Source organism: Rissa tridactyla, chromosome 7 (genome assembly GCF_028500815.1).
Source record: "Rissa tridactyla isolate bRisTri1 chromosome 7, bRisTri1.patW.cur.20221130, whole genome shotgun sequence".
Taxonomy (NCBI): domain Eukaryota; kingdom Metazoa; phylum Chordata; class Aves; order Charadriiformes; family Laridae; genus Rissa; species Rissa tridactyla.
In genome coordinates this window covers 38,423,797-38,448,262 of record NC_071472.1, presented here as the reverse complement: position 1 = coordinate 38,448,262, position 24,466 = coordinate 38,423,797, and the positions used below count along the sequence as shown (strand labels likewise).

The 24,466-nt window shown below is 37.8% G+C and overlaps 1 protein-coding gene across 1 annotated transcript; it reads left to right on the top strand.

Moving 5' to 3' along the window:
• The first annotated feature begins 362 nt into the window (after nucleotides 1–362).
• Nucleotides 363–12,449, top strand: ZC3H15 (zinc finger CCCH-type containing 15). The gene is made up of 10 exons (XM_054209287.1): nucleotides 363–579; nucleotides 2,855–2,956; nucleotides 5,200–5,311; nucleotides 6,936–7,088; nucleotides 8,188–8,279; nucleotides 9,259–9,441; nucleotides 10,153–10,299; nucleotides 10,451–10,555; nucleotides 10,789–10,915; nucleotides 11,648–12,449. Exons 1-10 carry the CDS (start codon nucleotides 502–504, stop codon nucleotides 11,839–11,841), a joined length of 1,293 nt encoding a protein of 430 aa, XP_054065262.1. The 5' UTR covers nucleotides 363–501; the 3' UTR covers nucleotides 11,842–12,449.
• The last annotated feature ends 12,017 nt before the right edge of the window (nucleotides 12,450–24,466 follow it).

Below are 24,466 nucleotides of genomic sequence, written 5' to 3'. Positions count from 1 at the left end.
TCTGTGATTCAACACCCTGCTGGCTTGCAGGTCACTGCCTCCCAAGCTGGTGGTAAGCGCAGCTCCATCCAGCGGCCGCTCCTGAGGGGAACCGGCCACAGTTCCCACTGGGGAACCCCTCCCTGGCCGCCGAAAGGCGGCTGTCCCCGTGCCAAAGCAGGGGGATTCGGCTGGGGTGGGCGCTGCGTGGCCGTCACTCCCCCTCCCTCACCCACCTCCCCGGCCCCCGGCAGGCTCTTCCGAGCCCCTCCCGGGCCCGCCCCCTCCCCTGACATCAGCCGGAGCGCCCGGCCGTCGCCCCGCCGCGCGCTGCCTGCCGGGAGATAATTGGGCCCTCGCGCGCCGCCCAGCCTCCAGCGCGCGGCCTTCCCAGCCTGCCCCGCGGCCGCCGGCCTTGCCAAGCGGCACCCGTTGTGCCTCGCCGGCGGCGGCGGCGCCGTCCCGTCCCCGCGGCCCTGAGAGCCCCCGAGCGAGAGCCGAGGCCGCTCCGCCCTCCCCGCCATGCCCCCCAAGAAGCAGCAGCAGCCGGCGGGGGGCAGCAAGAAGGCGGACCAGAAGAAGAAGGAGAAGATCATCGAGGTGAGGCGGGCAGGTCCCAGCAGGGTCTGGGGGCGCTACTCTCCCGCCGCGGCCCTCTCCCTGCCCCTGCTGGGGCCTGCCGCTTCCCTTCGGAGGCGGGCATCTCTCTCCCTGCGCCTCCCTCTGCCGCCTCCCCGGCTGCGGGGGCACGGACGCCTCTGCCGGCGGCCGCTGGCCTCCCCGAAAGCCGGCAGTGAGGCCCGCAGGCCGCCTCTTCCGCCGAAGCGGCCACGGGAATGATCATAAAGCCGAAAACTTTTTAAAAAAAGCGTAGGGGTATGCGCACGCACACCTTGTCGGTGCTGTAACCCAGTCCAGAAGCACGTTCCGGGTTCCCTTCGCGGCCCCAGCGCTGCCCAGATCTGTCAGATCATCGACCATCGCCCTTTAAGTTGTGTTGATGGCCACTGTGCTTCTTGGGCCGGGGTTTGGGTTTTCAGCCTGGATATTTTATGCCCAGAGCTGTGTCTGTACTGCAGCTGATCTGACAGGAGTGCTCTTCCCTTTTTTTTTTTTTTTTCTTTTTTTTTTTTCCCCCCTTTTCTCTCACCCTTTTCTGTCTCTGTGTTCGATGTCTTCCTATATTTTCTGAGTCCGGCTCATAGAAGTTGAAGGCAAAATAATTTTAAGATTACTCAGTAATATATTGTATTCTATTTAAACTTCTGATACTCAATTCCATGGGAAAAACGGATTTAAAAAAACCCAACCTGCTAAAGGTGTGTATGTTAGTTATCAGCATAGTCATGCAAATCTTCCACTATACCGAAAAAAAAGGTGACGTTGAGGGTACAAGGAGAGAGCAGTTATAGAAAATTAAATGTTTGCCTGCATCTATTGGCAAGAAAGTTAGTAGCTGCTCATCTGTTTTAAGCAGAATATCCATGTAATGCAAGTGTTCTTTTAAGTTTAGCACTGCTGAATACTGTTTCTATGTTCTTTGGAAGTGTTAGGTTAGACTGGTTGTTCTCCTTCTCTGCTAGCTTCAGAGTTTCTGGTGTTCTTGCTAAATCCACCTACATACAAAAAATCTGCTTTCTATTACAAAAAAAACCACAAAGCTGAAAGGGGAAAAACTTGCATAGATTATTAACAATAACTTATTACAAAATCCAAATACGCAAAGACTATATATTCCATGTGGCGTTTGCCACAGAAATCAAGTGTGTGAATGATCTGTTTTCTTTCCCAACTAGTTATTTTGACAAATTACAGACTTTTCAGATTAGCATAAAGTAACAGAGGACTAGCTGCTGTTGATAGGGGATACATTGTAAATGAAAACAGGGTGACTCTGAAAATTTGGAACTGTTTATTCTCTAATTCTTTTATAATATATTTTTGGTTTGTTAGAGTTCCAAAAGTATGTTTGAACTGAAGTATTATCACTAGATAAACATCTGTTACTTGTTCCTGGAAGGAAAGAAGATGGTATCAAATCAAAGGCATGGATAGGTTTTTAATGTAGGTATTTCAGTTACAAAAAATAATTTATGCTTCATGTACTTGTGTGAAAGGGAATTATCTTTTTTAAATGGAATTTTTAATAGGTTTGGTATAGAAACGCACAGCTAACAATAAAGCTTCAGGTATAGAGGAAGAATTGGTTCAGGCATTAAACAGAAACTACTTTCAGTGGAATTTAGGAGATAAAAAAACCTGTCTGGAATTGACATGGGGAAAGGCTTCAAGTTAGTATAGTTACAAAATGAAAACCTTAAAATACTTGGAAATAAAAAGTAATATGTTATATGCAACGCTATTCATCTGCATAGCATAAATATATAACATTTCTAGATGAATACTTGAACAGAAAAGTAATAAGTGAGTACAAGTAGACGGGGGGAAAAAAAGCAGTATTTATGGCTATTCAGTCTTCATATTTTCCTTAGATGTTACTTGTGTAGTAATCAAAAACATCGTGTTCTTTTTGTCTTGAGAAGCCTGAAAGCACTGTGTGTATATGCTCCCGCAATTACTTGGACACAAGTAGGTCTGATGATAAAAGCAATAGCTCACACAAAAGCAACATTTAGTAGGTTTTTTTGAAAAGCAAATTTTAAAGATGATCTGAGCGGTCTAAATATTGTCAGTCATGTTTCTTGGATTGTTTATGTTGATGGAGAAAATTGTGTTTAACTGAAAACTGGAGAGGAATGGCAAGACTGAGGCTTTTTGGTTGTTTGGTGATGTTTTGGGGTTTTTTTGGTAAGAAACTTGTTCCAGCTGTTGGACAGTTTCAACTAATTTGGCTGTATTTATCTCTTGATTTTAGGACAAAACATTTGGCCTAAAGAATAAAAAAGGTGCGAAACAACAAAAATTTATCAAGGCTGTGACTCACCAAGTTAAATTTGGTCAGCAAAATCCACGTCAGGTAAGCATTTATTCTGTAATGTTTTCCTACTGTATAGTGAAATCATCTTTCACTATACATGTAGATTGTGATGTAATACTGAAGTAGAAAAAAGTTGAGATGTTACTTGCCTGATGTATTGTGATTAACACAGATTTACTAGATAGTCTTCTTGCAAAGCCTGTGTAGCTGAGAATTATGTACCAAAACCCCTGGAAAAAAACCCTAAACTCAAGTAATAACGGTGTGTGTTTCTTTACACAGTATTCTAATTAGGTAACATAATTGAGTTTACAGTATACCTGAAACAGTGAACTGTTAAAAATAAGAGCCGTTGTTACTAATACTAAAATTGGAATTGGGGGAAGATTAAAAAAAATGTATAAGCCCATATGTGCTGCTTGTTTTATTTATGGAAGTATTTATTATAACACTTCCACATTATATGTATGGAAGTCTGCATCTATTTGGTGAACTGGCCAAAGAAAATGAAATTTTGAGACACTGTCTACTACTCTGCTCTTTTGTATAATGAAGTAAAGTGTGATGTAGCTGAGATAAATGTTTAGATTACACTTAGTCAGAAAGCACAAATTTCATGAAAATACTTTTATAATGGAAGTGAGCCAGGTCTCTTATTCCTACGGTGCTAGGGAAGCTAGTTGCTAAGTGTTTATGCAGATTCCTGTTCTATGAATAAGCCTGTAGAATATTACGTTTGCATCAGCTAAATTAATGATGTCATAATTTAGGTTAAATTCCTTGCATAACATAAGGATGAACTAACAAATGTCAAGTACAACTTTAAAGGTAAAGTTGATAGTCAGGTCATTAGAGCTAACAATTACTTGCAGTGGAATGGACTGCTTGATGTCACTTGAGTAACACCAATGTTTCTGAAACAGTTTTTTTGAAATTTCTATATGAAATCCCTGAATCTGTAGCATTTAATGGAATACCAGTATGTAAATTAGACAACCTAAAATAATTTGTTTCTCAGATGCTCTTAGCAACTGACTGATGGATGTTAAAAAAAAATAATTTTTTTTTTAGACTGATTATACCTTTCTTACCCGGTAGTAATGGTTTTCAGTTAGGATTGTCCCTGAGAAAGAAAGAACACTTTAAAGCAATTATTGTTGTGTCCTGAGATAACAAATGGAAATGCTGTCAAGGTTTTTTTGTTTAATAAGAAAAAAAAGGGAAGCTTCATCTTCATGCTTTTAGAATCCTAGGATGAAATAAAAGTGTTCTTAGAGTACTACTTTTTGTAGTTGACATACGTGGGTCTGCATGCTATACAAAATAGGATTTAGGGACTTTCAGTATGAAAACTGAGTGTTCTGTATGTGCACCAAATGAATCAATTCCATTTTAAAACAATTTGGCATTTTCTTGCCAAGTTCATTGTAAGAATAAAGCTCCTTTTTTAATATTGCACTGTATTTTACCAGTGAAGCACCCCACATATTTGTATAATGGTGGGAGTCTCACTAGCTTCCCTTAAGGATAAGAATCAAATCTTCTAATAATGTTTTCCCCATGTTCTCTTTCATCTATCTTGTTCCCTCTTTTCTGGCCTTTTCTGTCTTTTCCAAAAAGGATAAGGCAGAGTCACATGGTTTTTTTTAATACACAAACCTTGCTTTTCCTAGTTGGGCTTGTTGAGTCCTTGGCCCCTAGTTACCTATAAAATGAATGTTCTTGTCTTACAAACCACCGGTTATCAATTCATTGATATAAATTCAAACCAAAAAAAGTGTTCTAAAAGCAGTTCCTAACTTCTACAGACACATTTCCTGGAAGAGCTTCTGGTATACGTGAAGAGAAAGAACAAAGCAGCACGTAGGGGACTAAAGACAGATAAGCTATTTGCACAGATCCTGAAGTAACTGCATTGAGTACTTGCACTGCTAATGTATCACAAAAGAGCAACTAACTTTTCCTCTCCTTAGTCTCTTCACTTGATTTCCTAGCCTGTAAAGGTGGAACAGAGGTAACTGTTATCTAATGGTACCTACCAGGATCTCTCATCTCTGACAAATTGCATTTGAAATCTCTTCTGTTTGAAAAGTCACTACCACTAGATGGCGCTGGCCATTCATGGAAGGGCAGGAATTCTGAGAAATTCAGATATCATAGGTTCTTTTCCTCTTCCACTTAGAATAAACTAATTTATCTGCTATTTTAATGTACACTTCCTGTGAAGTGAGTAACGTAATTCTAATTATCTATTAATAACTTCAAATTTGGGGTCATTATAGGCTGCTCAAACAGAAAGTGAGAAGAAATTAAAAAAAGAAGATAAGAAAAAAGAATTACAAGAATTAAACGAACTCTTCAAGCCTGTGGTTGCTGCACAGAAAATTAGCAAAGGTATGAGTAACTGAATTCTCTTCACTTATGTTCCCTTATTTTACCTGAAGTAGATGAGTAAGCCTTTGAAAATGACAGTTCACTTTTCAATAAAGTAGATATGTGTTTTTCCTTCTCCATCTAGTGTACTAAGTAGTTTTTCGGTAACGATTTGACATATTTTTTTTTATTTTTTTTTTAGGAAATCATCTGGGATTACTAGATCATTAAAATATCAAAAGCTACATTGATATTGACAGGGCAGCTATAGATACCTTGCTGTATTCAGGTTAATTAATTAGGTGCTTCTGAATGAGTGGCATGAGTGTGTGCGTGTGATGGTATTTGTTTAAAGCATCCTTTCTCCCCAGGGAAACGTGAACATCCAGGCATTACAAAGAGTATAATATAACTGTTGTCTTCACAGAAAACTTGTATTCAAATCAGAACAGTAAAAAATTTTCCACTTACTTCTGTCCCACCTCACAGTCAACTGTAGGACTTTGCTTCGGAATTGTGGTCTTACTTGAACTCAGTTATTGAGCAAACTAGTTTTGTGATATAATGTGAGTTTAAGAGTATTTTATACTTCAGTGAAACCCTACAATTTGCTGGCATGTGGGAGGGAAAAAAAAATTATACTGTTGGAATGAACTATCAGCTCTTTGCTTTATTAATCTTCTGGTACTAATGAATTATGTGCAATAATTTTTGACTAAACAAGTGTGATTTCCAGATATGTCTTAAACCAAACATGATATTTGTTCGCTGTTTTCTGTTTGTGATCTGCAGTGGTGAACTTTCTCCAAATAAAGTAGCTCTTGACTTAAAGTTATTTCAGAAGAACTAATATCGTCCTAATGAAAGCCTTGACTTTCTACTGAGATTGCCAACAAGAAGAGCTATATTACCTGAAGTTCTTTTAGGGATCCACTTGGTGTTTAAAAACTAGATCTTTAGTTAAGATTTTAAATGGGTGTATTGCTGTACGTACTGTAGTCACTGGTGACTTGCACCAAGCTTAAAATCAGCAAGTGGAAAAAATTGAGCTTCAAATCTTACACGAACACTTAAATGCCTTACTTATATTCATTCTGATTTCATTGTGTCTCACAAATACATTTCTACTTCTTTCATTTCTATTCTCACCTCCTAATGGTCTAATAATTCCTTTAGTAGGATGACAGTTACTTAAAGAAAGTGGTCTGAATGAGTGCAGATTAGATTATTAACATTTATTCTAGTGTGTTGTTGATCTGTTAAGGAAAGGCTGACATCCAGAATTAGGGCAAAAATAGCTTATTGTATAGGGAAGAAGTTCCATAGAGTGATATCTTGTATGTATTACATGAATGAATAATTCGCTTGGGCACAATGCTGTCCATATTTGTTTTAATAGTCAAGTGCCAGCTTCGATACTTAACGCAAATATCATACTGTACAAAGTAAATATGACACGTTCAGGACATGAAGTATTTACTTGTGATGAACACACACGTGTTAAATAACTTTCACTTTTAAAAACCTGTTTTCATTCTCTACAAATCCTAAAGATTGTATGATCCTAGACATTGTTCTTAGCACTTTTAATATACAGCTTTTGCTTAAAAAATTGTATTAAAATATAAAAACTTTCTTCACTCAGGTGCTGACCCCAAATCTGTAGTTTGTGCTTTCTTCAAGCAAGGACAGTGCACTAAAGGAGACAAGTGCAAGTTTTCTCATGATTTGTCTTTGGAAAGGAAGTGTGAAAAACGAAGTGTCTACATTGATGCAAGAGATGAAGACCTTGAAAAAGGTATAATAATTCTAGAAAATGACTACTAAACTATTCTGAATCTGGATTTTTTAAGATTAAGAGTTGTCTTGTGTTGTGGTTATGATCCTGAAGAGCCTGATCAATGACCACAGCAACCCATACCACTGTGTTCAAACTTATGAGCAGTGAAACTTGCTTTAAAAAGTGTGCTCACAAGTATTCTTTAGGCCCTGTTTAGAAAAAGAACTGTGTCCTAATGGTAATGAATGGTGGTTTTTGAATTTTGCTGCGTAACATATTATGTCATACAAGTAGCAAGTTATAGAGTATTTGGTCTTTCTTATAGTTGCTAGTTTCTTCTAAGTTCTGTAAAACCAAAGTGCAAAAGGAGGAAGTGTAATGAGCAACCATAGCTGCCTTCCAGAACTATTATTAGTGTTTGCCCAAATGTGCACAGTTCTAGAATTCAGGATACTTTGGAATTTTTTCTGTGACTTGATATCCTTTCCCCAAATCATTTGTTGGCAAAGTATTCTGGATTTCACTCTTACTTAGCAGGGGTTAGAGATTTCATAGTTAAAATAATTTATTTAGTTTTTCCACAATTCATCATGTCTGGGTCTTTATTTGAATTTTAGCCTGTGTCGTCCTAAATGAATATGATAGGATCCCGTAGATTGACTACTACTGTTACCATTGCTGATCTTGCTTCTTTTGATGGCACCTTCTTTTAACTTTAACACAGAAAATTTGGGATTATCTCTTTCGAGCATCAGGTTACATTATCTGTATTTCTGGACACCAGCCTCCAACCTTCTCTTTTATTCAGTTATCTTCCTGCAGTTCCCTTGTCCACGCTCAGTAGCATACAGATGGAATGACACATTTTTTAGTCTTTAACTGAAACACACTTCATGCATGTCCAAATATAAATTTCTAAGGCTTTTGAGGAAATTGTCTTGTAAGCAGCATAGAAGAGTTTGAAAATTTTATAATAAAAGCCTGAATTTATTTTCCATACTATAAACTAACTAAAATATAAGAACCGCATGTTAAAACTTATTAGGGAGAAAAGCAATATGACAGCATTGTTTAGTATTTGAAATTTTTTGTGAAACCATCTGTTGTCTTTTTCTAGATACAATGGATAACTGGGATGAGAAGAAGCTGGAAGAAGTGGTGAACAAGAAGCATGGTGAGGCGGAAAAGAAAAAACCCAAAACTCAAATAGTATGTCCTTTTTTTTATTTATAACAATACTTTGAGTATACAGTTGGGCTCATAGTATTTCTAGTAATGTATTAAAAAAAAAAACCCCACCCTGAAGCTCTTTCAGTCATAAAGTATTTTCTCATGTAAAATACAAATGGATAGTAGGTGAAGTGCTTTCAAAATAGAAATGCTAAAGTAATCAGCAATATATCTTATGCATCCCATTTGCTTAGAAGATTCAAGTATTGTGATGAGTTAGTTCTGTCATCTCATTGCAGTGACTGCTACATACATACTGGCTTATTTATGCACTGGATGGCATATAAGCTTAAACGTTCTCCTGTAAACTGAAATCTACTAATTGAGAGTCACTTGTAGTTCCTGACCTCTAGCTTCAAGAATACTCCTTAGTTTGTGCACTAAATGGTATAATATCTTAATCCCTCTTTCATTCTACAGAACTATTTCACTTTGTTTTCAATACCAAATTATGAAATATTCTTTTGATACTTCTTAAATTTCCAAAAATTAAACTCTGATATGACGAAGTCTGAACTATGAATTGCTTGTTAAAAGTTCTGGAATGGCATCTCTACCTCAAGATCATGAGCTGGAAGGTTTAACATCTGAGGCAGATTCTATTTATTTTGATTAGAGCTATACTGATGTTGGTGAGCAGGAAGAGAAAGACCGTTGGCATGCTTTTACGTGCCAGCTGGGTTTACAGTAGTACACAGTTGCCAGTCTTCTAAATCTTCCTGTCTTTTTAAGTTGGGATTATATTAGGGGAAAAAGCTTCTGACTACATGAATTTTAGATAATTAGTTGCACTTCTTTTGTCTACTTTTTTAGTAGCGATGCATTTCACATGTTCCTTCAGTTTTGAGCACAACTGGCTTTAAATTATTGTACTTCCAACATGTAGTAACTTTATATGTAGTGTAAATTGCTGGGGATGAAAAGAGGATGTGGTGCTAACAACCATTGTTTTATACAGGTCTGCAAATATTTCCTTGATGCTATTGAAAACAACAAATATGGATGGTTTTGGGTCTGTCCAGGCGGAGGAGACAACTGCATGTATCGTCACGCTCTCCCTCCAGGTTTTGTATTAAAAAAAGACAAAAAGAAGGAGGAAAAGCAAGATGAAATTTCTTTAGAAGATCTAATAGAAAAAGAGGTAAACTTGTCAGACAGGTACCTTTTGGTGGTATTTGGTTTTGTACTCTGAAGAGACGGTTGTAAATATCTTCCTAATTAATAATTAAAAAATATAAAGTGGTTTTTATAGCTGTATGAGCTAGGGTATAGTATTGGATTAATGTTTTTGTTTAGAAATTATTACCTAGTGAATAGATTAAATTATAGCTGTGTACTTAGTGCAGGTGTTGCTAATCCTTTTCTAGGAGGCTTCTATTTCTTACTGTTGTTTTTCCTTGGTCTGCCACAACTGCTTCTATGGGTCTTCCTCATCGCCAGCTCGCTGCCTGCCTCCTTAGTTCTCGCATCCCAGTTATCCACTGTATCTCATCTCCTCTCTGTAATGAGCAAGCAACATCAAGAGAACAGGGCCTTCTGAAGGCATTACACTGCTGCTCTGCTTATTTCTGTCACCATTGCATGGCAGCGTCAGTTTCAGGAGAACCTGAGCTATTGTTGTTTCTTTGCTCCTCCACTTTTCATCTTAACTTTTATGTCGCCTCATCTTACTAACTGGAAAATTCTGTGTTGAGTCAAACTTTAAGTTGATGGTGCATGTTTGATAGCGGTGAGAGTGAAGAATGAATTAGAAAGAAATGTTTTCAATTAGTTTCTGGAAAAGAGTAACTCTCTAATTTGTTATAGCCTTTGGAAACAGTTTCTATCATTAATCAGTCTCTTCACTTGACAGCGTGCTGCCTTAGGACCAAATGTTACCAAAATTACTCTAGAGTGTTTTATTGCATGGAAGAGAAGAAAAAGACAAGAAAAAATTGATAAGGCTGAGCAAGATATGGAGAGGAGGAAAGCAGATTTTAAAGCTGGCAAAGCATTGGTGGTATGTTCTACACTCCAATTCTTAATGTAAGAAGAGAGAGTAAATAAGTTTTTGTAATAAGGTAGCTAGCCTGGAATTGCTTTTTTTCTTTACAGCAGTATAAATTCTATCAAGCGATAAATTAAGATTCTTTTTTTTTTTATGTGAATAGATTAGCGGACGTGAAGTATTTGAGTTTCGACCAGAGTTGGTTGATGCAGATGATGAAGAAGCAGATGACACCCATTATATTCAAGGAACGGGAGAAGATGATGAGGTAAAGAGGAGTGTTAACTTGAATAGTATTTCAAGTTACATTCAAGTTTGAAAACTTCTAATTTGAGAGTTCTTATAGTGCAATTAATAAGCTTGGTTCTTAATTTAACACAGCTACAGAGTATATCTTGTGAAAATTCTGGTGTCACAAGAAAGATTAAAAAAAAATTTGTAGGAATCCTGCAGAAATGAGAACTTCTGTAAAAATTCATGCAGAGAATCTTGGTTTTTCAGGTGGAAGACCCTGTGTGCATAAATGATGTAGATTTGAACCTGTATGTCCCAAAAGCTGTAGATGAGACTGGTATTACTGTGGCTAGTCCAGAGCGATTCAGCACTTACAGTTCAATAGAAAAAGATGGTAAGTTCATTATTTAGGCATCATTAATATGTCATTGAATTGTTAAGAGCTTCCCAAAAGGTAGATAGAATTGAATTACTGATCTGCTGAAAATAAGTATTTGTTTAAAAAGGGTGGGGGGAGTGAAACTAATATCAATGATACATGGAGTTACTAAAGAAACAGCTTCTAGTAAATGCTATGCAGTTCTTAATTTCTTAAATTCAAGATTAAGTAAAAGATAGCGTTTATGGCCACTTCAAGTAGATCCTTAAGATGTTTGTTTTAGTGGTTTCCCTTTTTTTCAGATTTAGTAAATGACTGAATAATGTCAACAAAAATCCAAGCTTTTCTTCGTATTTTCTAGCTGTCTTAAGTTAGCTTCTAATTTCTTAGGGCAAAGTCTTGAAGTCTTGATCTTGGTGCACTTATGAAATGCATGAAATACTATTTAAGACCCAGAGTCTTTTAAGTGCAGGCATTCAGTAGGAGTAGCTAACTAAATTTGACCCAGTTATGAAAATAGGAGTTTGAGGAGTTGGGAGTTTGAGTTACTTTTTTTAATCTGTTTCAATAACTGATGATCCAAACCTGCATATTAATTAGGTATATGCAATTTAACCAATGTAAGTCTACATAAATTTCAAATAAAGTAAATTCTTCATAGTTTCAAAACTTTAAAGTCTGTTTAGTAGTATTGTGAATTAGTGCCTTGTGACACTGAAATGTGTTAAGAATTATTTTTATTTTCAGATAATAAATTAAGTGAAGCTTCTGGTGGTGATATAAACATCAGTGAGCCAAATGATATAGAGGAAGATAATGATGGAGATGGGGAGTTGGAAAATGGAGTAATTGATGCAGTTCCAGTTGATGAAAATCTTTTTACTGGAGAGGACTTGGATGAACTAGAAGAAGAACTGAACACTCTTGATCTAGAAGAATGAATTAAAAAGCTCAAGCGAGGAATTAAATCTATGTGACAAAGTGAAAACTGACTATGCTTTTTCTCCTTTTTGAATAGAATTCTTAAACAGGATGTTTATGGTTACCCAGCTGATTCTGATGGGCACATCATAGGAATATTTTCCTTCAATCTCATCTACTCCAATCTCGACTATGCTCACAGTAAAATATTCAAAGTAGTTCAGAATTACCTGACAGATGAATCTGCAGAAAATGAGGTTATAACTTTCAACTAAAAGTAGGAAGTGTAACTGCTTTGCCAGTATGCAAGTAAAGTGGGCAATTTGATACCAGGTACAGTAAAAAAAGTGAAAGTATACATTCTTCACCTGAACTGCGTTTTTATTAGTGATTGTGTTGATTTAGAAACTGCCTGAAGTGTTTTTAGGCAGTATACTCTAATGGAGCTGATGCAGATTATGCTTCTTTAAGTGGTGATTAGCTTTATTTGATCAGCTGGATACTGAAGATACAGATTGTGAACTGATACGTCATACAATACAATATGGTGCCCTCTGTTTAAAATGTTTTAAAGTTTCCCACCTCCTTTTGCCAACAAAACTGTAAATAAAAACTATCAACTTTAAAATACCTGTGTTGATTTTTCTCTGTTAAGTTAGGATATCACACCAAACTGTTAATAACTTCATTTTCTAATGTAGTGATAAGCATTTTTCTCTCCAGTCCTGATATAGAAGTGATGATGTTGGCTTCAGTTAAATTAGGGCTAACTGCAATTACAACTTTTTTTCTACACTTCATGCAGTATAAAATCCAGCAGATGACTCTTTTCCCCTACTGTTCTTATCTCCTACCCATCCATTAACTGATTTAATACATGCTATACATCACTATTTGAGTCTCATTCTTTCCCCACTGGGTTTTTTATATTGGTGATGACTTCAGGCTCCGCAGAGCAGGAATGTTATGGTCTAGAAAATGGCTGTCATATCTTTCGTGTTCTATAAATAATGAAGTTACGCGGTAGTAAGTTGCCTCAAAGGGGAGCAGTGTTGTATCCTGCAGGGGGCACTTAACTGTCAGGCTTAAATGAAAGGCAAGGTGTCCTTTTAAACTTCATTGAATCCCTGCCATTAAGATGGCTTGGTGCTTTTTCAAGGGAGCTGTAGGTTATGCCTCCTGGCCGTGCTCCTAATAGTATCTGCAACAGTATTGCTGTACTAATGATGCTTTTTATATTGATTTTTTTTCTAAAGCTTTTAAATTACTACTTAAAGACCACTAAGTTCATGGCATTGTTAGCAAGCTTTCTCAAACTGCTTTGGCTGGTAATATTAGCTTTAATAGTTCTGACACTGCTAAATTGACTCTTGAATGCTATTTCTAAAATAGCTGATTTAGACACCTTTTGTCCTTTTTGGGATCTTTGGAATTTCTTTTCTCCTACAGGAACAAGAAGCAGTGTTTGGGAGACAGAGGCCTACTGAAATTGACTTCTAAAATGTAAGTGTTTAAGGAATAAAGCTGCAATATCAGATATACATATTTATTTATGGAGATTTTTCTCCTATGGCCATAAATAAAGTGTTGACAGATTATTGTATTATACTGGCCAGCAATAGGATACCTGGATATCGGGACGCTTAAGAATGTGGTTCATATTTGAATGTATGATGCATAATTTTTCAAAGTTGTATATTTTAAATTGGAATAAAAGTAATTTAATCATTATCAAGGATTAAAATGGCTTTCTATATTTTGTGTCTTAGATGCTGGTATATTATATATAATGCTGATTTCTATAATACTGATCTGATTCACTGATCTAAATAGGCTAAATCTTTGCCACAGTTGTGTCAATGTTGTTAATTATTTGCGTTTTACGGTGAAGGAATGATAGAGTAACTCATACTATTCAGGTAATAAAACACAGATGGGCAGAATGTGTGTGTGCTCTTTTGGGTCTAAAGGGCTCAGTTGTGGTGCACAACTCCTTTGTGCACGCGTCGCTTAAACATTAGGGCAGTTGCCTTGCATGGTATTTGAATATGTTGAATATCTGTACGTTGAAGAAAAACTTATTTTTCATAGGCAGTAGTCACTGACACATTACTTCACGTGGTCAGAAAACAATAGTTTGCTATCCCTTTTTGGTTTTCACTCTTCCCTTTCAACTTACTCTGGCACTTCTGACTGGACTTGTTCTAGCATCTTGTTTTGCTTGGTATGTCTAGATTTCTAACCATGAAAGCAAGGTGACTGCTTTTAAAGAAGTCTTTGTTAGTATAGCATTCAGGCATGCTTCTAAGGATTAGTAGCACTATGCGTCGTCTTCTTCCTTCTGCTTGAATATAGGCTTGAATATAACCTGATAAAAGTTCTCAATCCTGTGAGTTAAGCCTAAATTTGCAGCTGACAGGGAGTTTCAGTCAAATGCTCAATTAAAAATGAATGCAAAGACCTTACTTGGGGTAGATTAATTTTGGGAAACTTGCATCAATGAGAACAACTCAGTGGTAAGTCACATTCAGGTGGACTCTATTCTATCACAGTGCTTATTTCCAAGATATTCAAAATTTATCTGATGTAAAGTGAATGAGTCACGGAAAAATGAGATACAATCTGAATCCTAAAATAGTAGTATCTTCACTTCGGTGACTGTCCAGTTTGTATGGGTCAAAAATACAGTATTTCACTGTTACAGGAGCAGGAAGGCTCTGTCTGAGACACTTACTGGGTCGAGGTCAGGCTGTAAAGGATCATAAGCCTGGCGAGAAGCACCTCTGCAATAAAACTTATTCCCATCCCTTGTAGCCTGCACCACTGTTTGCATCATCTTGTTTGTCTCATAACTCCAATGAATACTATGTGGGAAGTGTAGTGTAGCTATGGCATTAATATTTCTTGAGGGAATATGCTAATGTAGCAGCTTTATTACTGGACACCAGTGCAGATAAACCCATTATTTAAAAAAATGCTGTAGAAAACCCATGCCTTTCCTTCCTGGTGCTTGCTGTTGTGGAAGTAGCATATTTGTTGGCTTTAAACTTTGATGTATGTTAAAACCCCATTTCTGTCACACAGAAAAACTGCTTGAACTGCTTGAACTGGCTAGCTTTAAATTCTGGAATTTTCTTTTTTTTGAGACCTGTGTGATTGAATCTCATGCTCGCCACTGCTTTGTTACTCAGAGCTCCTCACTTGTATTATAATAAGCACTGTTGATAAAGGCCTGGAAAAAATTTGGAGAAAAAAATTAAACGTAAAGAGTGACCTCAAATATTACACTATCTGTTAGTTGTTTGTAATGGAAATGTTGCTGTTTATTAATGGACAGTGCTCCCCAACTGCTTTTTATTAAGGGGAGATTTTACTATTGGAAAAACTTTGGATGGAGCAGTGGTGCTTTTCTTGGTAATTCAGTATTGTCATGATGGTGTTTATTTAACAAACAGATTGTACAAAAAGAACCTATGCATACAAATGAGTATATTTATAGTATTTTCTTTCACAGTTCTTTCACAGTCAGATGTGTGAAATAACAGGTGTCCAAAAGTTTGTCTCAGACATTCTGAATGCTGACTCCTACTTATTTTGCAATGTTTATGCCTCTTCTTAAAAATTACCTGAATATAATAAGGAATGCAGGCTTAAACATTTTGTAAGCTTATAGATCTTGCAAATAACATACTTGGAATTTTCATAAACAGTGTTGTTATTGTTCCATGTGTTGCTTTTGAGTAACTTACTGAAACTGTAGAATGATTAAGTGACTAGACTACAAACCTTACAAAGTTAGATCTTTTTTTCCCCTCAGTGAAACTATTACAGCCCTAAATTGAGAGAATGAGATGGCTCTAATATGCAAGTATCTTTCATATCTATTCACCTGACTACCCGCTGAATAACATCAGTAACAACAGGAAAAGAATTGGGAAAATGAGATCTGGGAATGGCCAGGGGAATGGCAAAAAAGAAAAAAGTAACAGCAGCTGCACTGCATTGGACCGAGATACCATTTATCACACTCCAAAAACCAGATGTGTGGGGAAGCAAGGTAAGAAAAGGACGAGGTCATGTACTTCTCAGGAGTGCTTGTCATACATAGCTTCCAATGATTTTTAATCTGGAAGACTTCCCCTACTACATGTAGCCTGTGATGGCTTTCTTTTCCAAGTACATCCCCTGTTTTTTCCTGGTAATCCCTATACATTTTTACCATCTTTTGGAAACCCAACAGTTCCACAGCTGTGCTACCTCGTGTTTCGAATGTGACTCTACTAGCTTGTGTTACTAGATCTCTAGGGAAATATACTTGGAGGAAGTGATATCACAGCATGGTTTGGGTTGGAAGGGACCTTAAAGATACAACTAGTTCCAACCCCCCCTGCCCTGGGCAGGGACACCTCCCACTAGACCAGGCTGCTCAAAGCCCCATCCAGCCTGGCCTTGAACACTTCCAGGGATGGGGCACTGACAACTTCCCTGGGCAACCTGTTCCAGTGCCTCACCACCCTCACAGTAAAGAATTTTCTCCTGATATCCAATCTAAATCTACCCTCTCTCAACTTGAGGCCGTTACCCTGTGTCCTATCACTACACTCCCTGACAGAGAGTCCCCCCCCATCCTTCCTGTAGGCCCCCTTTAGGTACTGGAAGGCTGCTATAATATATATCCTATGCCTTCCTCTGTTTTGACTTGATGCGAAGTAGAGAAAGCGGATATAAAAAAAGGAATTGATGTTTTTAAGTTATGAAGAACACAATCTCTTCATGTATTTTAGTGCTAGAAATATTTTTTTACAAAATTAGAAACTTTCTCTCTTAAGGTGCTCGATTCTTTGCTACGAATGGGCCTTAGTCAGAAAAATCATTAATGAAGCAAATAGTCTTTGTTCCTGGTTATGTACTGGTTGTATTCTATGTAGCTACGATCACATTAAATGCTTTTACAGTGATACCAGTAAATCGCCCTTCTCTTTTTCCCCTCGCACTAGTATTAGAGGCTTAGAAGTGACCTTGGCTTAGTCTGTCACTTCTAGTTCTTTCATTTCAATAGATGCTCTGTCTTTTTACAGAGAGTGGCTGTTGCTGGTGTTAGCAATAAGGCCAAAATGTTTTATTCATTTATGATGTTATAGCCCTAATATGTGACCACACTAGGCTCCTTCATAGCACATTATTGAAATTAATGGCAAAAATAATCAGTTCTTTTGATCATAACACAAATGAAACGCTGCTATTTTATCTGAAAGAGACCTCAGAGGTAATCTCTTTATTTTACATTTGTGATTGAAAAATTTTACAGAGTGTAATACATCTGGACGTAAATTTGAGCAAGACTGGCTTAAAACTAGAAATGTTCCTGAAATACACCCAATCACAATTCAAAAATGAGATGGACTCCTAAATTAAAGCAAGATACAATGGAGAAGAGCATCACAACTTTCCTTTAAAAAAAACAAAAAACAAAACAAACAAAAACCCCTAAACAAAACACCTAAATTGCTATATAAAATGTATGGAAAGTAGAAAGAAGTATTCCTGAAGGGAAGAGAGAAGCAAATTATCACAAAGGTTCACAAGGCAAAGGGATATTCTCTGTACAGTCAGCCATTAGGGAAGCGTGTTCTACGGATGCTGCATCCTTGGACCTGTGCTGGAATGAAACTGTCTTGTCAGCGTATAATACGGGTGTAGTGCATCTTTTGTAGTTGTAGAAAACCAGCTAAAACCTTACATTTCTCAGACATCTAATAAATTTTAACAGGCTTGCTATTCTAGGAGACCTTTTGTCCTGTTCGTGTTTAATCTCTGCTCCTGTTTTATTCCTTGGTTTACCTTCTTACATTGAGGCCGCCAGTCTTGTGCTCTGAACACTGCATATAAAGACTGGATTGAAGACGTTATGGTAGTTTGGTCTCTATGCAATAATACAAATCCATTGCAAACTCTCAGTCAATGTTTTCTACCAATCTTAGTAATGTCTGACGTGTCAAGTAGTTCAGTTGTCGTGGTTTCAGAACAGTAGACTAAAGAAAAAGACGAACTGACCTCCACTTCGAGAATTCTATAGCTGTAATGAAATGCCTCCTTAAAGTCAGGTAACAGCAAAGTTTCTAGTCAATAAACCTTTAATCTTGACTCTTCGTCACTTTCTTTTGTTGTGTTCTCCCTGTTCCAAGTATAAACACTACATAAGGGAGGCTTTTCTGACTGACCTCTCCAATCCATATCAACTGGTGTAGTAATTGTTGGTTAAGCTATCTCCCGTTGGGCTCCCTCCACGGGCATGGAGCAAAGCACAATATTGTCCCGTAGTGTGCTCTCCTAATGCAGCTCAAAACACTCTAGAGTTTTGTTTGTAAAACAGAGAGAAGGATTAGGAAAGTTGGTCAGAAAGGACGTAGCAAAGACCTTATCTCTTCAAACGTCTACCAGACTAGACTAAAAAATGCGGAGAGGGGATAAACTATAAGGAACCAGAAGGAGTTTAACTGCCATTGTCTCACCTTTGTGAACTTTTTCCTTGAATAAGAAGCTGGTGGGTGTCAGAACTACACTTTGCGTCAGCAGTATTAGCCTTATACCACAGGCTTTTCAGTCTTTTTCTTGTCAATACAAAAAAACTACGTTCTATAAATAGTGATTCTAGATTTTCTCCCGCACAGTGTCTCCCACGCAGAAGTATGAAGTTAGCATTCCACAGAATACTTGCTATACATAAATAATTGCCCATTCTTTGTATCTCTGGGGAGGCAGGAAGAAGTGGAATGAGGACTTTACCCCAAGACAGCAAAAAGGAAAAAAGCTTTTAAATACGCTTTTTATTCAAAGCACAGAAGCGTCTTCAGTTTCTGTCCCTGATAACTGTTGTCAGTATTAACTGGCAGGCTTCTTTTTGATAGCTGAAGAAAACCCGTGTATTTCAGAAGTCTTCCTCAGAAGCACCTAACTAGGAGTCTACTGGAACAACTGCCTGGCAATTGCCGGCTGATGTCTTAAAAGCAGACAATAATAACTTAAGAAACCCAACAAAATCCAAACAAAGCAAACAACAAAACACACTAAACTCCCCCCCCCCCCCCCGAAGTTGCCTGTTAGAATGATTAGAGACCTGATTCTGTATTGATCTGTTTTCTTTAACTTTATTCCTTGACTTAAACATTAATTTATTCTTTAACCCAGCAAAGATGTAGTCACCAGTAGGTAACAACATGCTTTGGTTTAATGTTAATGCCAGACAGGACAGTATTCTGTGGATATAGAAGATCAAAATGTAGCGGTTTTAAAATTGAGGGTGAAGTTAGGTCTTGGTTTGTTTTGGGAGAAAGGGTATTTTTGGATGGAGAGAGGACAAGTTTGAACTCTGGGGCATTCTGTAAGATGGTAACGTGTCTTCTGAAGTCAAAAGACTAGAGCTGATGGCTGATCTGGTTTATCGCGGCACAGGATGCCTGGGCTCAAAGTCCTGAAACGCTTTTTGAGAGGAGGGAAATATCTTTTTCTGTGTCAGTTTGTCTTACAAAAGCACTAGAAGGTCGCAGTATTTGAGTATAAAAGAACATTCAGAGTAACAGGTTTAATTTGTTAGAGGATTTCTGAAGTGGTAACACATCATAATATCCCTTTCCCTATCAGATAGCAAGGATCTTGGCTCTACTTCACTCCATTGCCTTTCAATCCTACTTGCTCTGCATGCTACTATTATTTTGCCGTATAGTTCTTCAACATGTTTAAAGTCTGAACTCATTACTAAGCATACAGCAGTCTGAAGAATTTTTTTTTTGTATCACTAACCAGGGAATTCTTCATGAGTTTTAAACTTTGCTTTGTTCCGTCCTTTAGCAACGAGGTAGATGTGTCACTGTAATACAGGAGCACTAGAGGACAGATGCTTCAAGGCACGATGTGGCACTATGTTTCTGGTATAGCAAAGACAGCTGCTCTTTGAGACTGAGCTTTATTAGATTACTTCGAAAATGCACAATGAAAAAAAAAATAGGAAAAATTCTTAAAAACCAGGGAATAAAGTTGTACATAAATTGCTATGCTTTTACTAAATGGATTACTTGCACTGATGACAGGAATGGCAATATCTCTGTAACAGGAACCAGGGATCTCTGGTATTTCTGTATAACCAGGAGCAGGCAGGAATGTAAGAAAACTAGAAGATGCCTCTTGTCTTCTGGGAATTCTCCATAAATGGAAATCTACTAGAAAGTGACCCTTGTCTTCTGTGCCTATAGATCCTGGCTACAGGGAGTGTTCTGTTTCTCTTTGCTCTTAGTAGAATACTGTTTCACAAGTGTTTCTGCCAGGTGTAGTCACTTCCACTTTCTAAATAAAAACTGTGCGTGTGTTCTAGTAATGTGCTCCGTATGCGTTTGCTATGGTTGATGGTCTCATCAGAAAGGATGGTACTGAAAATTGAATGAAAGCAATGACAGCCAAAAGAAGGGAAAGGTTAAGAAAGAAATTTAGATACAACTAAGAATATGATGACGGATGAATAATGATTTCTTCCTCACCTTTAGGGAACTGTGCAAAAGCAGGGTCTTCTAGAGGATCTTGTGTGAGTGTAAGAAGGTGCAGTTAAATTCATGGCACGCAGCGAGCAATTTACCTTCTCTGGAAATGAAGAAAAAGGTGGAGGCGAAAGCAATGAAGAGATAGTAGGTAAGGATGATTATTTATTCAAGTGTAGTATTAGTACTCTTTTATTAATTGTGCCTGCTGTGTATTTACTAGCTCTGCACGATAAAACCAGAAGCACGGCTCTAATCTGAAGACAGAATCAGCCCATAAAGGAGCTTCCACTGCAGTAGTAAAGGGCGATGGAGCTTTTTCAGCTAGTGGCCTGACATCGCGTAGCATCTATGGAGCTGTTTCAGTGGGGAAGGAGAAGCAGAAATACAGAAACACCTTCTGGACACAATAGACACTGTGCGAGATGAGCGAGCTACGTACGTTATACAACAGTATATTGTTGTTAAAAGGAATCCCAGTTCTTTGCCTACTTCTTAGTGGTTAATTTTTCACCAATTAATAGCTTAGTGGCCTGTAAATTGAAAGCTAGAGATAACAGGAGAGTAAATATAGAAACATATAATTCATTTGTTTACATTCCATAATATGATCTCAGTAGCTGCTCTTTATCTATTTGTTAGTCGTGCTGAGAACCAAACAAGCTAGTAAAGAAAAATCACGTTGTCACTGGCAGGGTGTTTCCATTAACAGCAAAGTCTGTTTCAGGCTTTCATGCCTCTGTCTGCGATGCTGTCAGACGTAGCAGCGCAATGTAAGCAATGGGATCACTCGGTCTCTTCTGCAACAGAAAATACTTTCCCTCATTTACAGTAAGCTTGGCTTCGATTAGAAGTATAATCCCAAGCCTGTACGCTTTGATTTTTTTTCCCATGTTGAGGCAGGGGGGTGTAATACCATATAGGGATATGTGGCTACGCTCGCAGGCAGTCTAGACCGATTGCCTCTGTGCTCTGAATCAAGGCCAGACAGCCGTGACGCCACCGCTTCCGTTTGACACTGGTGACTAAACTCGGTGGGAGCGGAGCAGGGTGCCCGGTGCTGAGTCAGGAAAACAACAGGCTGCTTCACCTTTCTTGGCCCAAATGATGGCAGAAAGCAGATATGCACGAAAACAGCTGTTGAAAAAGTGATTATCTTCTTGAAGACAGGAAATGGTTTCAGAAAAGGCTTCCTTAGGGATGTGTAACCCCTGACTCTATGTAATAAAGCCTGAGTTATGCCTGTCTTTTAGCAATTCGCTGACGACAAGCAGTAGTGCTGCATGGACAATCCTTAGGAAGCCAAAACTTATCATTTGGTAAAACAATTATAATATCTTAAAAATAACTTACCCTTCACTGTTTGTATAATGTTGTAAAGCTATACAATCAAGTAGAGAAAATAAATCCTCCTTTTCCCTAAGCTGATGACTTAATGATCAAAGTACACATAAAACACTTCTTTTCTTTTAGTTTATTGCCCTGTCTAGTTGCTAGAATTTGGGAACTTATTAACCCATCTGCAGTTTTGCTTTGATCAAGTCTGTAGTACAATAGCTGTGCGAGAGTAGTCAGTAAATGACAATAAATTTAATCTTATTAATGATTTTTTTTTTTTTTAATCTATGAAGAGGCAGCAAATTTGGGAAAATTAGCAACAAGTATCAGGTCTAGGTGTAGGAACTCTCCTCCTATTCTGGACAGAATAAGAATTTTTGATTTGGCTTCCTTAAGGAATTATTATTATCACTTGGCAGCAAGAACGAGTGACTGGAACGCAGGCTTACCTGGTTCTTCTTGCTGGCTCTGCCACGGGTCTACTGCAACAAAAGAATTAGCGTCTGTATTCTGCTGTTTGTCAAGTTGTGATATACTTACTGCAGACGGGAAAGTTGTGAGAATGAATAAATTGAAATGTTTGGGGCTTTCTTCCTTGTAGGCCATGAGGCTGATGCAAAACCTACATTAAAACAAATACAGATTTTGGATGAAAAATACGTATTAGTTACTGCTTACAGCGGAGTAACAGCGCCGCAGGGCTGTGCAAGAATCGAGGCGATGCACGTACTTCCAGATGGGAGTAAACAGTTCAGATATAAAGGATTTTTAAAATGAAAAGCTAACTCTCAACCCCTTTTCAATGGAAACAATTTACTGTGAAATCCTCTCTTGCTTTCTAGCCTTGTTTTCTTTTTCCTCCTGTACTTATAATTTTTCCAATTTTTTTTTTTTTTTTTAATTTTAATAGCAGGCAAGTAGCAGTAGGCTTGTCAAGAGTCCCTGGTGAATAATATCGCTGACATATCCTACATCCAGCTTCTAAAATGTTGCTATTATTCTGCTTCTTTCTCTTACTCTATTGTATTTTCTGTTGGCTTCAAGACTAATTTAGCTTGCGTGTTAATATAAACTCTGACTGTATTAAGATACAACAATGCTAACGCTCTTAATTCAAAGCAACTTTATTCATTTAGTAAATTTAAATTATCGCTCAGTACCAATGTTCAGTTTTTCCTCTTGGGATCCTTTATACGTTACACATCTTTTTTTTCTTGAAAACCTGAATACCGTGGTATCAGTAAACGTAAGCTGATAGGACATAACTTAAAAAAACCCCAAGAGTGACTGTAAATTCGCACTACGAGGGAAAACAGGAAACTGATACTAATTCTGAGATGTGATTCATTAGTGGGTGATAAAGAAAGCATCTTTTTTTTTTTTTTTTTTTTTTTTTTGCTGTGAAAAGGTCCTTGGGTTCTATGAAGAATAATTCATTAAAATGAAAAGAAGACAGACAATGTTAAATGGACCTAGGTCAAAGTTTTAATATACTAATTTGCCTACATTGAATTAAGGCAGTTACATCAAAACTTCAAGAATACTTAATGATTACGAAATCGTCTCTCTTGTTCAGTAGGTTAATTAGCAGTTCTACAGACATAATGCTTCTGAGTGCATTAAGTTGCCTACCAGTAGTCCCGATTAGTTACTTTCTGCCACGATGATTTCTCTCCATTGAAAACATTCTCAGTATGTGGCATCTAATTTTGCTCATTCTGCATCTTGTTACCTCTACCTGATGCACCCGATTTTTAGAACTGAACGTGCAAAACTTACTTTGCATAAACTTGACAGATTTGTCTCATAGAATAGAAGGCCAAAATTTCACCAGTGGTTCCCATACCCTGTTCAAAACTTTGGGAGGAGTTATACCGTTATTTTAGAAAGACATTTCAACTGATGTGATTTCCACTCTTTAATTAAACAAGCCATGACTTAACAATATCTTTAAGGTAGGATTTTCAACTTCTTGTTGCAGCTATTGTTGTACTCGAATTAATCACTGAAGTTAAGAGGGCCTCAGCATAACCTTTCCTCAACGTGACATGTTTTCTGAGGCTTTTTCTTGTATAGCTTGTGGGTTTTCATATGCTTATTTTAGAAATTATTTTCTTTCAGGATTCCCTTTACTTGGAATCTGTCCCTCACTGAATATATATGGGGTATTTTTAACTTGTATTTAGGGTTTAAAGTATCATCATATGTTCTTTTTATCATGCTCACATGAGAAAAGCAAAGCTAAAAGTTTAGACTTCTGGTGGCAATAGTGTGAAACGGATTACATGGTAACAGCGTTGGGTTTTATGAAATAAGATTCTGAATGAATAAGAATTAATTCAACTTTATAGGCGTTCCAGCATGTTTTCCTTTTCCTGAAACACTGCTATACTAAGCACATGTTGGACTCCGCTGTAGGCTGATGCAGGTAAGGCTACGAGGGATTTGGTAGCAGCCTACCATGATGACAGTGCTAAAATATTATTAGTGACAGATGGTACAAGGGCCAGAAACTGTGAGTGAAGAGTTTCAAGCTGGACACTGGACACCTCTTCTCCAGATGGGTAGTGCAGTGCTAAAACTGGAGGCGAGCGCTCCATCAGGGAGGTTCACAGCCCTGCACCTGCCGCTTGGCATTCCGCTCCCTGGCAGAGGTGACCCTGGGATTTTGAAGTACTTCATTTCATATCCTATTTGTTTGAAAATCGTTGTTGTCTTCCTCCACGGATGGATCCACAGTGGCACTTAACTTCACTCTTTGCTTATGTCAGCAGATTTC

Bases quoted from the DNA above. Each gene is read 5' to 3' on its own strand.
- ZC3H15 (XM_054209287.1), top strand. From the start codon at position 502: ATGCCCCCCAAGAAGCAGCAGCAGCCGGCGGGGGGCAGCAAGAAGGCG. The intron at 10,300-10,450 runs GTATGTTCTACA...TTATGTGAATAG, and splicing joins AAGCTGGCAAAGCATTGGTG to ATTAGCGGACGTGAAGTATT. The intron at 10,556-10,788 runs GTAAAGAGGAGT...TTGGTTTTTCAG, and splicing joins GAACGGGAGAAGATGATGAG to GTGGAAGACCCTGTGTGCAT.